This window comes from Hetaerina americana, unplaced genomic scaffold (assembly GCF_022747635.1).
Source record: "Hetaerina americana unplaced genomic scaffold, ioHetAmer1.1.p SCAF_48, whole genome shotgun sequence".
In the NCBI taxonomy this organism is placed as follows: domain Eukaryota; kingdom Metazoa; phylum Arthropoda; class Insecta; order Odonata; family Calopterygidae; genus Hetaerina; species Hetaerina americana.
Genome location: NW_027287073.1, coordinates 616,767 through 634,200, shown reverse-complemented (window position 1 = coordinate 634,200; position 17,434 = coordinate 616,767). Strand labels below are relative to the sequence as shown.

Genomic DNA, 17,434 nt, shown 5'->3' with positions numbered 1-17,434 from the left:
ATTGCAGTCTAGAGGAAAATCGTAACATTGGCTTTCAAGCAGTCCATTGCCTGTGGCAAGATTACTGGCATGCAAAGGCTGGAATAAAGAGCACATTGCTTATGCGGGCCATGGAAATAGTTACCATTTGGATTGCAATCTACTTGCTAATTGTCATTCCTATGTGGTGTATAAAAGGTAAAAGCAAATTTTAATTTTGCAGCCTGGTTAGAATGTTACTTGGTACCGCATTTTTCTAGTTACCATATCCATTCCTTCAGTTGAAACTAAAATTAAAATTTATCTAAGATGGAGTAGGAGTTCCAAAGTAACAATATCTGACAAACATTAGTAAAAAGACACTCTCATATTCAATCATAGGTATGCTACCTAATGGAAGGTAGGTTTCCAAAGGTTCCTAGTCACTATTCACTCTTTAGTATTGCGAGAACTTATTTCTTTGCCCTAGATTATTTCTTTCTCCATTTCTCCTTAACTTCCACCTGTATTAATGCAGTCTGGAAACCATACTCTATTCCTTCCTCTACCACACTTACACAATGTCTTTCCCTCTGTCATGGTCTTCAACATACCACTCTCTTCCTATTTACCCTTAATTCATTTTCTCTACTTTTTTTGGATTTATGCCAGTAGCTTCCTATCATCACCACTATATTAAAAACCTCTGAGTTTGCCTTCCTCTCCAAACTTATTTTCTCCACTCTCTATCACATCTACATCTCAAAAGCCTCCAATCTATGCTCATCCTCTTGCCTTAAAAGACCAAGTTTCACATTCACAAAACACTGGCTCCGTATTTTAGCATTTTCTAATCTTTTTTTTCACATCTTCACTCAGTGTACTCATCATCAATTCTCTTTTTATTGAAAATGCTTCTTTGGCTGGCACATTTCTTCTCTTACAGTCCCAACTACTATATCCATTGTCCTCTAAAACACTGCCTACATATGCTCTTGTTTATTCCCTTTCCTAGTTTTGACTTTAATGTATGACTTAACCTAAAAACCCCTCGGAGAATCTCATTACTTTTGTTTTCTTATGGTTAATCCTGATCCCATATCCCTTGTACTGCACTTAATAAATAACTACAATTCCTTGGTCATCTGATTCACTATTGCTTGGTCATCTGCAAACCTAACTGACTTAATCATCCCACCAATCACTTTTATTCCCAGCTCAAAGCATTCCCATGCTACTCTTAGCATTTCCGCAGCATATATGGTGAAACTTACATGGAATCATGGAAAACTCTACCTCACTTTCCTACCAATCACTCACCATTCCCATACTCCTTCTGCTACCCTTATCTGTGCTGTTAGAATCATGAACATGTTTTGAAATAAGTTAAAAATTCTTCCAGTCTACTCCTATATTCCACAATAAATTATAAGACTTTCTAAAATTAAATTATCAAACTTGAATCAAACAATATTTCATTTAAGAGAAAGGCAAAGAAAATAGTGGTAGTATATCATTGAAAAGGAATAATCATGACCATATGAGCATTTCTTATTTTGTTTTTAATGATGTCACCTCAACATGAATTTATAATTATGTACATTCTTTGTTTTTAATGGCTGTACCACCAAAATAGTGTGAGTACAAGTATTTTGTGTGATTTAAATTGAAAAGGGTGCTGTAATGTCAACTGGGGGAAAATATTTAGTCAAAATGCAAATTTTGACTAAAGAAAAGCATAAAATTCCCCAAGAAGAGAACAAAAACCATCACTTAAATGCATCATCATGAAATATATAGACAGGTATTTCAATATCATAATATTATAAATGTTTACATTTGGTATCTTTGATGTTTATTATGTATATTAATGCACAGTACTAGCAGGAAGTTCTTTTACTTCTTAGAAGATCTTTAAAACCCCAAATGTCTGCCGCAAAGCAAATAATATTCAACGATGTTTTTCAGAACTTGTTTAAAATTAATATATCAATGGTTACAAGTATAAAGTAAACCACTACATGATGCAGTAAATTGTAACGTAAGACTTAGTTAAAAAAGTGGAATTCATATATAAATGGATCACACTGCAAAGTTATCAAAGCATCATAATTCATCAAATACATGGGCACTGAGGAAATATTTCCCAAAAAAAGTTACATTTATTTCATAATATTGACAAAATGAACTATCTTACCTTTAACTGCAAAACAAAAATTCATTCTGGATGGTCAGAATCTCCATGTTAGAACTAATGGAAGGCTCGAATCCCAGCCACAAAAATAATTTTTTATATAATTTTCCAGAGAGTATTTCATATACTTTAACCATTGCATCACTAATCTTTCCATGCTAAAGGGAAAGAATTTCAGCTATAAAATTTCATAACAACTGAGTAGGTCAATGTGACCGAGCATGGTTACAATCTTAAAAAAGTTTCAGCATTTTAATTCTCAAATGGTGACAGGTTGGTGTTGTTGCTGCTGCCCCTGTCGGTTGTGCCACCCTCGAAGAGTGGTGCTGCAGGCCAAGAAGTTTATGTACGAAAACAAGCCAGGTGAAATAGTTCACTCAAATGGTGAAACGGAATATTATGAGCCCACAAAGTATGAGAAAGAAGCCTACCACAGTTTGAAACATATGATCAAGACAGTGTGAATCTATACCATGAAACAACCACCTGGAAACCTCTAGTTGATGACAGAGTCTGATTAAGTATTTATGAATTGTTTTACAGTCAGACAAGGAAGAAATGTTATGTTTCTGGATAATTAATTGTGACACTCAGAGAGACCAAATTTATAAACCAGTATGAGTAACAAATTGGTGGTGCATGATAGCAAACATTTTGATATTTTATTAAACTCATTTATTCTTATCATTCCCATCAAAATCTATAAACTTAAAGTTCTGTGGCATGAAATAAAATTATGATCACAGCTTGCATGAATACCAACTCTCTTGACAAATTCCAAAGAAACTGCGGGAGATGCCGCAACAGTAACTTTTAACGGAGTCATCCACTAATGTGCATTTCAATACAACAATTTCAGAGTGTAAAAATCATTCGCCTTGACTGGGACTCGAACCCAGATCCCTCAATATTCGGTCGAGTGCTTTAGCCACTTAAGCTATCGAGGTGTCCTCTTAAACTCTGACATTTTGGGGCTTTTAAAGGAACAAGATATTGTGATGAAATACCATACATACAATGCCACTGGCATTAGCAGTCGTGCGCGACGTGCCACAGTCCACGAGGTTAAAGCCAACTTTAAACACTTATGGTGTTAATACTTTGACAAATTCCAAAGAAACTGCGGGAGATGCCGCAACAGTAACTTTTAACAGAGTCAGCCGCTAATGTGCATTTCAATGCAACAATTTCAGAGTGTAAATTAATGATGAGAGTCTTCACATAGAATCGCACATAAAAATTCAGGAAATTACACATTCTTAGGAATATTAACATAACCAATGGTAAAGAGCATAGAGGACAATAGGTAGAATGCTAGAATATTATTAAGCCATTACTGTAGTTGAAATGATGACTAAACACAATGAAGAGCTCACTAGAACAGGGTTGCCACTTATTTCTGATGCCAAAATTCCTGACTTTTCCAAGTTTTCCAGTCCAAATGTCATGTTTTCCATATCCTACCTAAAAATTAGAAGTACTACGAATGATCCCATTCCAATTATTATAGCTTTAAATAATTTGCAGGCAAATAAGATATAAATTTTGGAGTCTTTTAAAGGAACAAGATTCAACAACGAAATAATGTGCATACAAAGTCACAGGTATTCATAGCCATGCACGTTGTGCCTCGGTCCAAAAGGTTAAAGCCAACTTTTAAACATTAGGGTATTCACCAATAACCAATTCAAAGAAACTGCAGGAGACGAAACAGCACTAACTTTTAACGTTGGTGTTGGTTATACGCATCACATTGCAACAATTTCAAAGGGTAAAAATCACTTGCCTTGAATGGGAATTGCAGTTAGGGTGAATAATTTTTACACTTTCAAATTGTTGCACTGTGACTATAATTAGTTTTCAATATTTTTAAGATTACGGAATACATTATTTAAAGATGTCCAATGAAGAAAACATAAGTCTACATTAATATTACATAATATTTGTCTACATTAGAGGCATGGTAAATGAAAATTTGTACACACAATTGATTTTTTTGGAATCGTTTTCCAGGTCATACCTTTTCCAATTCTAAAAATATTACAAAGTCTTTCAAGATAAGCATTTTTTGGAGCATCCTGGAGAATGTTTACAGTTTACCTAGTACTGAAAGTACAAAGGGCAGTATGTACTGTATTTCTCAACAGTCTCTGAACAAAGGGAGCGGAGCCACTTCTCAGACTTCTTGAAATCTAACTCCACCTACTTTGTTTGTTGTCTCAGGCGTAACTTTGTGGAATTTGCATAACATATTGAAATGTAATGAAATAATTGACTTTGTAATTCCACACACTTTATTTAAAAACACACGACCAAGTTTCGACGTTGAACGTCATCATCAGGTGATGATGACGGTCATACCTTTTCCAATTCTAAAAATATTACAAAGTCTTTCAAGATAAGCATTTTTTGGAGCATCCTGGAGAATGTTTACAGTTTACCTAGTACTGAAAGTACAAAGGGCAGTATGTACTGTATTTCTCAACAGTCTCTGAACAAAGGGAGCGGAGCCACTTCTCAGACTTCTTGAAATCTAACTCCACCTACTTTGTTTGTTGTCTCAGGCGTAACTTTGTGGAATTTGCATAACATATTGAAATGTAATGAAATAATTGACTTTGTAATTCCACACACTTTATTTAAAAACACACGACCAAGTTTCGACGTTGAACGTCATCATCAGGTGATGATGACGTTCATCAACCTGATGATGACGTTCAACGTCGAAACTTGGTCGTGTGTTTTTAAATAAAGTGTGTGGAATTACAAAGTCAATTATTTCATTACATTTCAATATCCACCTACTTTATTGTGGTTCCACATTTCATGCATGCTTTTGTTTACTACATCACCGTAAATTGATTTAAAAATGTTTCATAAGATCTTCATTATTCTGTATAACATTTCCACAACCAATGATTTTTGTTTACATTCTAGTTTTGGTTCTAGTCGCAAGAATAGGGTGGAACCAGGGACCAAAGATCAACACTAATGCATTACTATTTATATCTACACACACAGGAAAATTTAAATTGTTTAAATAATCATTCCGACGTAATGAAAATGGGAATTCCATTTTAATCATTACTTCATCAGGTGATTTCTCAAGTTTAAACAAACACCTTTCTGTTTCCTATATGCATTAACATAAAAAGCTCTCCAATTAAGACAAATTCACCCAGAAGCTTATTTATTATCTAGAGCAAAATATGAATTTTTCCTTATGTCTTCCAGAGAATTAAGAGTCCGCTCATGAAAGAACAGTAAAAAGACTCAACAAGCACCCCATGGTACATGATGGAGTCATTCCTCACCTTGATGACCCTGTGGGCCTTGGCGATCTCCCCCTGAGACAGACAACAGATCACAAGACTCCTTGGAGATGCCATCATGCGCTCCATGATGCCAAGGGTCCTGCCCGACTGGAGGGAGGCCCTGTGGAGGGAGGACCTCGAGGCCCCTTCCCCACTCGATGAAGATGCTCTCTTCCACGTCACCCGGCGCCGCCTCCTCCGCCTCCCTCCCTCTGACCATGCCCCCCCACCCCCTATCAAGAAGAAAAGGGCATGGAATGTCATCAGGTCATGAGAATCCCATACAATTCAATCACTGATCAGAGCTTTGTAAAATTCCCCCCCCTACCGTGACTTTTCAAATGTCACCCACCATATCTGCACAATTATTATTCTGAAATATCATTATTTCCTAACTTTCAAAACAACCATCCTTTCCAAACATCTGTTAGTAAGAATGAAAGATCTAGAGTACATTAAAAAAGCATTTGGCATGTACATGCTATGTTGATCATCACAATTTTAAATTTTTTAACTACATCATACTATATTTTGAATTGGTTGATTGTTTTGCCACTCTTTCTAACATGATATTCACAACAAGAATACATCGCAGATAGTTCAAAGATGGATGTCTTTCTGGAGACCCAAAACCTCTTTATTTCCACTCTGTACCCATTGTTCTTCTATTAAGTTCTGAAGAAAACTATTCCATCTCCCCAGCCATTTATACAGAAACCTTAATTTTTTATGTCTGGAATTTATATTTTCTCAACATTTAGCTAATTTTTTAGTCATATAGGTTTTATACATCACCACAATGCAATATTAAATAAACACCATTGATTTCAAATTACACATATACCTGTATGTCAACAAAAGGAAGATGATGGCTTAAAAACTACGGGCTGATTAAGCAGGGGCATTACTTTACTTAGTAGATAAATGACAGCCAGCCATATGTTAGCATTGACCTCACCTTAATTGGAAAAGTGATTCCTTGGAAACCACAAGAATTTTGGTAAGATGCCATCAAATCCAAATTTGAAATCCATCCCTGAAAACATCTAACTTATATTTCCAGTTGCACTGTTCAACATTATGATGTTCCTAGGTGGAGAGGCTACAATCAATGGACAAATCCCTTGATTTTGAATAATTGAATCAGCCTAAATTTTAATAGGATGGCATGCATATTAACTAGCTGGCATTCAGAATCCCTAGGCTAAAAAAACTTAAATACAAAATATTCAATATCATTTTTGGAAGATTTTCAAAGGCTCAAATGAGAATGAAATGGGGAAAAAAAGAAAGAAGTTCCTCCTCTCTACTCCCCTTCCCATCATACGTTCCCATGATCTGCTGTGCAATAATTCCATAATTATTCTTTGCCTGAGGAAGATGAACTTGCCAATGAAATGATGTCACATCTCCCTCTTTTTCAATCTCCTTCATCTCTCCTTCCCCTTCCTTTGATCCCACCTTACATACCCTTTTTCCCTCACACCACTTACCCTTACCTTCCATTTACTAAACCCCTATCTCGGCGACCACCCATACTGTTGTGTCACTTTAACTCAGTAAAAGTGCCATCAATATCCAGCTGATCCTGCATGCACCAACTGGCAAAGAATTCTCCACCGAGGAATCCCATGAGTCACCATTTCCCTGTTCAATCCTCTCCCATCCCTCACCCCATGCCTCTTCTTCCCCACTTCACTATCATTGGCCATTGAAATCTCTCCAAAAACTATATACCCATTTGACCAAAATCATTTCAGAGCATTGGCTCATGGGACACATACTGCGTATACAAGCTTGAATACATTTCTATTCAGGATTCCATCCATTTGTAAAAACATAAAATATAAACTGTCATACATCAATGCATCCCCTGCTCACATATCCACATACAATTCAAGGTGATAAACATTACCACCTTAGACAATGACAGCAATCAACAAGGACCAAGTAGTGAGGACTGAAAAACTGTGTGAAATAGGATATCCTTTTAAACTTGATGTCAACACTATTACTTCAGAATTTTCAAATCGCAGGTGGCAAAGGAACTGAGAAATGCATTTCTGATAGTAAAAATACATTTCTAACAGTAACACCTTAATTGGGTTTTAAGGCATACATGACGAAAATAACATATAGGACTAAGATTAGACCCCACAACATAACATGGGTATGGTCATAACTAAATAAATGTTCTCTATAAGTACATATCAAAGAGGATCTCTGGCCATATAAATATAAAAATATTTCCAAAAATTGATATTTTTCTTTTACAACTATTTCATCCTTTTTTACAGTACATGATTAGGAACTCTAGCATATTTCCAGAATTCCACTACCACTCCACACCCATTAAAGTTTTCTATTTCAATAGAGAGCTCTTTCTTACCTGCATTAGATCCAGACTCACTCGACTTCTCATTCTCCGAGCGTGACTTCTTTCTTCGCAATTCACCCCGGGCCTGGCTAGAGGCAGGCACCCTCCGAACCCCACTGGGCCCCCGTTCATCTCCACTGTCATCCTCACTCCAAGCCTGAGAAACCCTGATGGGCAAAATTTTTGAAGCCCCTGGGAGATCACGCCAGATGGGATACCACGGTGATACCTGCATGGATGATCTAGCTCCCTCCGTGGACACAATTTCCAGACGGCACGCCACCTCCCCCACACTATGCGACAGCCTGCAAGATATAGAATGGCCACTGAGGATGCATTTCCGTCCTTCCCATATGGCTTTCGTGAACTGTAACCAATAGTGCCATAATGGGCAAAACAAGCTGTACCCAGTAATAAACGTGTTTTGCAATTTTACTAAATTCAATTTTTTCAACATTATGCACATTCCATCGCATAAGCCTGACAAGGTTTATTTCATCAAGACTAGCCATGATAAATCTGCCAAAGGATCTGAAAAGAAAGATTATACAGTGATTCATTTAGAACTGAGGAGGATTGGTGGCAGTTTTCCATTCATGCCACTCTTATTCACCCCTTCTCTGATCCTCCCCAGATCCCAAGTCTAGGGTAGGGAATCCCAAAAACCTTCCTTAGTCCCTTCCTTGTTGCCTCCTACAAACCTCTTTCAAGTGCTCAAAGCCAGTCTCTCCTCAACCACCAAACAAAAGGGTATCAGCCTGAAAATTGCTAAGCAAATCTGCTTCATTTCATCTTTTCTCAGTGAATCTTTATGATCCCCTTTGTATATTCAGCTACAATATCACAAGTTGATCGATTATAACTGAAAGTTTTATATGCAGGGGGACCCAAAAGTAATGGAAATTGGGCTGCGGTGGGGAGCGATAGTGGAGGAAGCCTTTTTCCGGCCGGTCGTACGTCACGCTCACACCTCCTACATCAGTATGTGCAGCGCCGTCGCTGTGACTGGATTGGTCCGTCCATGAGAGCTGTTTCAGTAAAATAACTTTTTTCCTTTTGGCAAAAAACGTGATGGCGGATTATCAAGAGCAACATGCTGCAGTGAGATGTTTTCTGTTGGGGAAATCAGCCACAGAAACTATTGTAATGCTCAAGACTGCTTATGGGGAAGCTACCCTAAGCAAAACCAGAGTCTACGAGTGGTTTACGCATTTTAAAAATGGTGAAAGGTCAATTGAAGGCCAACCCCGTTCAGGCCGCCTCTCAACATCAAGAACTGACAAAAACTTCAACAAAATCAATGCCCTCATTCGTGAAGACCATCACAGAACCATTGATCAACTCTGTGAGATGTCTGGAGTGTCATGAAGTTCAATGCAGAGGATTCTAGAGCACATCAATGGCACATGGGTGCCTGGTTCTTCCATCATGACATCGCGCCGGCTCATACTGCCCTCTCGGTGATGCAGTTTTTGACAAAAAACGACATGATATCGATTGACCACCCCCTCTACTCACCGGATTTAGCTCCCTGTGACTTCTTTTTGTTCCCCAGACTCAAAAGGGACATGAAAGGAAAGCGTTTTGACACTGTGGAGGAGGTAAAACAAAAATCACCAGAAGGCCTTAAGGACATCCCAATAAATGAATTTCAGAATTGTTTCGAACAATGGAAGCATCGTTTGGAGAAGTACTTGGTGGTCAATCAGGAATACTTTGAAGGCAAACAAAATTTCATGTAAATATATAGAGAACTGAAGAATCTATAACAACATTCCTGTTATTTTTGGGTCCCCCCTTGTATAGCATAATCTGGAGATCTTCTATCATGGTATGGAGGGAAGGGAAGTCACTATTTTAAGAGGAACTATTTACCCCAAACCACTTCAAACACAAGCTGGCATTAATTCCTATGGTTTAAATGAGTTCAATGATTGATGGACTCACTGAGTGACGATATTCTTCACCATGCACTCAAGCATCAACAATTACCTTTATTAACCCTCTTAGTGCGGTGGGCCGATATATCGGCTTTCGTATCCCTGGCGAAGAGTGCGGCGGACCGATATATCGGCTCTTGCGTAGGCTATTGTTTAAATTGTTGTAACTCATGGTTTTTTCTTTAATAATTTATGGTTTTTGTGCTATCGATAGGTTGGTTTCCATAGAATTACGTAATTAATTTTTTAATTTTTTATTAGCAATTTTAAATGCTTTTCAAAGAGTATAATTCTTACTATAATTTTTCGTTCAGTTTTGTACATGTCGGGAAGCTCAGCCTAATTGTTCGCTCGTTTTTTTCTGAGTGGTCTTCCCACTATGAAAAGCCACTGAAAGGCTACTAATTAATCTGTGTTCATCTGTAATCTCTTGAATGTGTTGTGGTGTGGTGGTGTTGATATATAGCTGCTTATTCGGACTTTGTTGAGACGATGGAAATGAGAGCACTGCTTTGTAATCATTTTGGTTTCTCTTGCTGTCCATCCTATCTAATCAATTGCGCCCTGTGTAATGGATTACATTGTCAGCAGTTCTCTGTGAGTTAGAACTTGGTTTTTTTCTGCCTTTAGATTGTAAGCACATTGCCACAGTCTCAAGGAAAGGGGAAAAGTCCTAATTTGACTCAGTGAGATCAGCCTTTTCAACAAAATCGAACTGAGGCTTACAAAAAAATTTGCAATTCACTGGTTTTTCTTTATTTATTTATAATATTTTCTACATGTCTTTTTGATTCTTCATTTTATTTAAATATCGTAGTTTAATTGAAAAATGTTTTAAAAAAAATATTAGTTTTGTGTCTAAAAATCGAAATATAATTGCTAAAAAAATATTCTTTTAAATTTATGATACTGTAGTAATTACATTTATTTTTTCAGATGATGTAAATGTATTACATCATTATTAACTACAATATTATATTTTAAAATAAAAAAACTGCACATGGATATCTGAACAAAGAGCTTCATAATGTTTTTTTTCCTAAGGTGATACATTTTCTTAAATTACCCTTCGCACTTCTCACTAGTACCCCAGGAATTCCCACCGCACTAAGAGGGTTAAGGAGAATTAAAGGTAATTTAAATGGCACACTTAGCTAACACCCATTGAATGTAATTATTAAGGGATAAGGGAATCCTAAATAGTCAACAACATTGACTGACTGGCTTCCCAGAATAATTTTTTTGCAGAACAGAATGAGTTAATCACATATGAAAAGCCTTGCTGGTTCTTAGGTTTCAATGATGCTGATCAGTAGAATCTCTCTCCATTTTATGAGTCTTCACTCAGTGTGTTGAAATTGTTGAGAATGGCATCATTGGTGTTCCAACCAATGCCTTCAACCTGAAGGCATTGGATTGAAGTTTTTCCCATATTTATATTGGATATACCATGAACTTGCTGCTTCTAGACACTATGTGGGAGGTCTTATCCATTCATTTTTTTGTGGTTTCAAAGGTTTCCTATATTAGCCTGGGGTAGCATCATTTCACTTTTGCAGTGAGTTTTGCTTTTTCAAAAAGAATTTCATGACCAGGTCAACACCAGGCATGTTCCATGATGGTGCAAAGTTGAAACATTTTTTTTGTGGCCCTGTTGTATTTCTTTAGTTAAGACTCTCATAGCTCTTCTTCTTAAATGTACAGAGAAAAGATAACATCTCAGGCTAATATAAGAAGCCAATTAAATCACAAAATAACCTCAAAACAGAAATACAGAAAATTTATACCCTCTCCATAGAGCATGGAAGAGAGTCCTTTGAGAAAAAGCCAACCAGGAAGCAGAAAGTTCATGGTATAGCCAACATAAAGATGGCCAAAACTTAAATCCAATACCTTAAACTCGCTGACATTGGTTTGGACATCAGTGAAACAATGTTACCAAAAACAGTGAATAATTGGAAAATTGAGAGAAATTCTATAATGGCTATAATTTTTTCATGAGGCAGGAAAAGAGGAGATCACACTAACCTTGCCAATCTCTTCTGCAACATCTCATGAGTAGAGACAACCTCACTGGTAGCATGTGGGCTGGATGAGGAGCCCATTTCACCAACATCACTTCCAGGGTCCACAGTGGCCAACAAACCAAACAATGCAACACTAGCATCAACCAAACAATCCTTGAGGCACTGCAGCAAATCCCGCACAACTTTTGGACCACAAATGTAAAGGCCTGGGGCAAGGTAAGCATATGCCTTGCTGAAACTGTCCTTGGCTTCTGGACTGCCAGATTGCTTGGTAGAAGGCAGCAGTCCCACCCCCATGGATGGCCCCAGGGGGTCAGCCCCTGTGGCATCGGATGTGGTGGTAAAAACCTCCTGACAGCCTTGGGTGTCACTTTCCTCCTCCCCACCTCCACTGTCTGACGTATTCTCCTCATGGATATCTTTGTGCCGCAGGAACAGTAATGAGAACACGTATTCCAAGATTTCCACCCTATGAAAAAAATTTTCAGAGTCTATGTGAGCTTGATGTACTATATACTAGTATGGCACTGTTACTGGTGAACTAAATCCTCACAAAATAAAATTAAACACTAGCTACTCTACTGGTTAACATTTCAATTAGCTTTGACTTACTTCATAATAAAAGCAATTCCAGTAGCAACCCACAAAGCAAATGATGGCTATAAAAAATGGTCTATTCAATTCCTAATGTAAAATACTAATAACTCTTTCACATGAACTAACATTTTTATGAGAGTAACTTCTCAATCCTGTCAACATTTGGACACACATTTGATACAAAATGTGAATAATACAACAATCGATACAAAATGTGAATAATTGTATAATTTACATTGTTCCTCAATAATCAATCTTTTGAATGTGGCAATACCAGGTAAGGAAACTATGGAAATTTTCATGAAAAGGGATAATGTAATTTTGCAACACTTAATTCGAATCATAGCAAACCCACATCAACAACAAAACAATTACTTCAAGTTTCATATGTACACGTATGGGAGGGTTTCTTCCAAAGTTAATATTCAACATTTTCGTGTACTCCTCAAAACACATGATTGGTCTAGCGCTAAGAATATTGAATCAGTTAACGATAGTTAAACTGAATTTTACATGAATGACATTCACTATTTCAACTAAGGTTTTCCATAGATGTCACGTAAAAACAAATCCTAAAAAACAGCAATGGGTCTTACCTGAAATACAAGTCTTGTCATATCAAATAATTAGCATATTATAAGGATAAATATTATAGGAACAACACACACATACAAATAACAGAAGAAACAATTATATAGTTAACAAATATATTTAAGAACATATTCGTGCAAACTGAGACATACCTACTTAATAATTAATAGCAGATAGATAATGATTGGAATAGACAAAATAGATTGGATGGCATACCTGAATGATAAGGGATGCAGCTGACCTAAGGAGTTCTTCACATAAGTCAATTTATCTTTTACAGTTTCTTCATACTTGGTTCTGGATTCTCCTTGAGAAGTTTGGCCGTTTGCATCCCCTGCAAAAGGACAAGAGCTAATGCTGTCTATGTGGCCCAAAGGCTCTCCTTCCTGTCTCCTAAGATGGTCTCCCTCACTTGATTACAAATAATGAGACACACACACACAATTGGCACTTCCATAACCTGACAGGGGAATCAGTAGGAGATAAGCTAAAATCATGGAATAAGACAGTACAAGAATAGCGCTGAATTACAAGAAGGGAGAAACATCACTAGTGGTTTTCAATGCAACAATTTCAGAGCGTAAAAATCATTCGCCTTGACTGGGACTCGAACCCAGATCCCTCAATATCCGGTCGAGTGCTTTAGCCACTTAAGCTACCGAGGCGTCCTCTTAAACTCTGAAATTTTCGGGCTTTTAAAGGAACTAGACGTCATCCGCTAATGTGCATTTCAATGCAACAATTTCAGAGCGTAAAAATCATTCAACCGAGGCGTCCTCTTAAACTCTGAAATTTTCGGGCTTTTAAAGGAACTAGATGTTATGACGAAATACAGTACAAAGTCAAAGGGAAAACACCATAAGTGTTTAAAGTTGGCTTTAACCTCGTGGACAGTGGCGCCTCGCGCACGACTACGAATGCATGTGACATTGTATGTACTGTATTTCGTCATAACATCTAGTTCCTTTAAAAGCCCGAAAATTTCAGAGTTTAAGAGGACGCCTCGGTAGCTTAAGTGGCTAAAGCACTCGACCGGATATTGAGGGATCTGGGTTCGAGTCCCAGTCAAGGCGAATGATTTTTACGCTCTGAAATTGTTGCATTGAAATGCACATTAGCGGATGACTCCGTTAAAAGTTACTGTTGCGGCATCTCCCGCAGTTTCTTTGGAATTTATCACTAGTGGTGCCTGCCACCAAATACTCCGGAAGAAAACACACCACTTATTGCTGCTCCTTAGTTTTGAAGAAAATGCTAATGCTTTTCTTATTGTGAAAACCCCCACAATAGTTCCATTAGATATGAAAATAATCTCTATACAGTTTTAGCTCGACTGCATAACAGGAAAATGCGACCCCCAAGACTTTGCTACTGTAAATTTCAACTGATACAACTAAAATCAACAAAAGTTGCACACAACTTTGAAAGAATGATATCTTCCAAAAGTTCTTTCATAAGAAGCATATTTAAAACAAAGCATGGACACACTTATTCACAAGAGTACATTTTTTGCTCAGTAAGTTATATTTAAAAAAAATTATAGGTAACCTTACAGTTTGGAAATCAGTGGAAATTATCACCATTTGCAAAACAAACTGCTCTTGTTTTACATTTTTTGCCATTAGTTAGTTAAATTTCACTCCTCTCTCTGCTCTGTCATTTGCAATTTTTGGCATGTTTCAATTTTGAAGACTTGAGGTTTTTATTTTTGGACCAAGCCAAAGGATCAGTTTCAACACAGTCCTGATCTGTATTTCATATTTATGACGGTCATTATATTTTGAATGTTTAAAATTCTGTGTTCTCCATGGCCACTTCAAACACAGTTCAACCTTGCCCAACAAGCATAATTCGTTCCAGAATATTCAATCATAATGTGATACATTCATTGAAAGAGTTCAATTTCATGACTTGAGCCATGGAATTGAATATCTGAAAGCTAAAGCAATTCTTTCACCATACATAGACATATCTATGCATGCATCCAAATCCAAGTCTTAAACTGGATTAATTTCTCATAGCTCCTGGGTTTATACAAAATAAAAGGGTCTTGAATTTGATCCTCAATTTACAAGTATAGCTGTTAACTCTATTAGAGTTATTTCTGTCACTGTAATTATCAATGCCTATTTCAGAAAAATCCATATAATTTTTCTTCTTAATGATTTATAATCGTTGAGCACCATAAATACTCACCAAGGTGTTCAGCTTCCACAGATGCTAATATAGCTTTGTACACACTCATCACAATGTAGTACCCCCTGCATGTGGAAATTTCAGTTTGAACTATCAAACTGTGGGATGGATGACTGCTGTGACCTGAAGTAACAAATGAATTCCTGTAGACTCTTGGCAAATTAATCTTCTCCATCATAGTAACCTATGATGGAGAAAGTACACTGAACATAGTTGCTGTCACAAGCATTAAGCAGTAGGTTCCAACATTGATTGAATAACAACTCCTGATGACAACTATGGTTTTCCAGGAATTTAATTAGTTTATCTCACAGAGTTTTGTGTCCTGAGTAGTGACCCACACAATAAAACCAACACAAAACAACTAATGCTTTCAATTTTTCTGTAAATCATCAATTATCCGTAATTCTGAGTATCCTTTTAATATGAGAGTGTTTGTGATGAGGATCTTGCAATGGATTTTTAAAGAAATCATGACATTTTCAACCACTAATAAATACAAAAGGAAGAAGTCAATACGATATGCGATCAGTTAGAGGATATAATCGCGTGTGTTCCTGCAGGGAAACATTTGATAGGGCAGGGGGATTGGAATGCGACAGTAGGCAAAGGAAGAGATAGTGATGAGGTCGGGGACTACGGTTTAGGCACGAGGAATGACCGCGGGGAGAAAGCAGTTGAGTTCTGCAGGAGACAGGGGTTAGTCATCACCAACACTTGGTTTAGACACCACAAAAGATGCAGGTATACATGGAAAATGCTATGTGACTCAGAGAGGTATTAGCTAGATTATATCCTGGTTAGACACAGGTTTAGGAACAGTGTGATAAATTCACACAGCTTCCTGGGAGCAGATGCGGACTCTGGCCACAATTTAGTTCTTATAAAATAAAGCATCCATTTCAAAAATATAAGGCAGGGGCGGCGGGTAAGGAAATGGAATGTAGAAGCATTAAATGGATTGACAAGGAAGGAGTATCGGCAGGTTATAGAGAAAATTATGGATGACGGTAAAGAGCTGAGTACTATCTAGGAAAAATGGAATACATCAAAAAAGGGATATCAAACTGAGAGAATTGGAAAAACAGTGCAACAGATATGGGATGAGAATCAATATTAATAGAACAAAGGTTATGCGATTCTCCAGAAAGAAAAAGGCTAAGCTAAGCATTAAAATAGGAGGGCAAAAACTAGAGCAGGTAGAACAGTTTACGTATCTCGGAAGTGTTTTGGACCAACACGGTCAAAGTAGTAGGGACGTAAGGAGAAGAATTGCGCTAGGCAAAGAGGCTTTCAAAAGGAGGAGGGAGTTGATGACGGGGACTTTGAGTAAGGATATTAAGAAAAGACTCAAAAAACTTTGATATTGAGCGTAGCTTTGTACGGCATGGAAACGTGATCATTGAAGCAGGAGGATAGACGTAGACTGGAGGCTTTTGAAATGTGGGTGTGGAGAAGGATGGAGAAGATGAAATGGACTGAAAGGAAAACAAATCAGAAAGTACTAGGTATGGTGGGGAAGGAGAGGAGTTTGTTAGGAGAAATCCTGAGGCAGGAAAAACGGTTGAAGGGTGTATTGATCGGCAGTGAGATGCTGAAGATTGTAATAGAGGGGAGAATATTAGACAAATGAGGAATGGGCGGGAACAGGATAGGGATGTTGAACAGGATGAAGGGAGGAAGGAAGTACACAGAGATGAAGAGGGACTTCACGTAAAGTAGGTGGCTGAATTGTGTTTTATTAGGATTCATTAAATATTTATTTGGTAGGTGCATCCACCCAAAACCTACCTTAACTGTTAGATTACTTAATAATAAATAAATTAGCTTAGGGATAGAGAAAATTTTAGTGGAGACAACGTGGAGAATAACATTGCATGAATGTGAAATCAGATGTACGTGGAAAGAAGTTAAGTTTTGGCAGGTGGTTTTGTGATGACAGTATGGAGAAGCATGAAGATATTACGTTGGGAAGGGAAAAAAAAACAGATGAGTTTTAGATATGGTGGGCAAAGGGAGGAAGTTGCTCTTGTAGACCCAAAAAAAAGGCAGAATAAGTAGGTGGAGAAGATATCAGAGGTGATTTGGAATAATGATAAAACTAATCAAAGAGGAAATGTGACCAAAAGGGGGAAGAAAGGAAGAAAAGAACATATTTTATGTGTTGTGAGCATGGTATGAGTAGTTGAAGGAGAAAATTATTCAGGGTAAGAAGCGTTTTTGTTTCATTGAACTTAAAC

At 37.3% G+C, this 17,434-nt stretch overlaps 1 protein-coding gene across 1 annotated transcript in view; it reads right to left on the bottom strand.

Moving 5' to 3' along the window:
• LOC139693377 (uncharacterized) overlaps window positions 1-17,434 on the bottom strand; it is an 82,686-nt gene that overhangs the window by 57,120 nt on the left and 8,132 nt on the right. The window contains exons 6-10 of the mRNA XM_071591505.1: window positions 15,195-15,317; window positions 13,215-13,332; window positions 11,812-12,279; window positions 7,856-8,148; window positions 5,467-5,699 (exon numbers count right to left, since the gene is read on the bottom strand). Of these exons, the coding sequence (XP_071447606.1) occupies window positions 5,467-5,699; window positions 7,856-8,148; window positions 11,812-12,279; window positions 13,215-13,332; window positions 15,195-15,317 (1,235 nt within the window). The remainder of the gene's footprint in view (window positions 1-5,466; window positions 5,700-7,855; window positions 8,149-11,811; window positions 12,280-13,214; window positions 13,333-15,194; window positions 15,318-17,434) is intronic.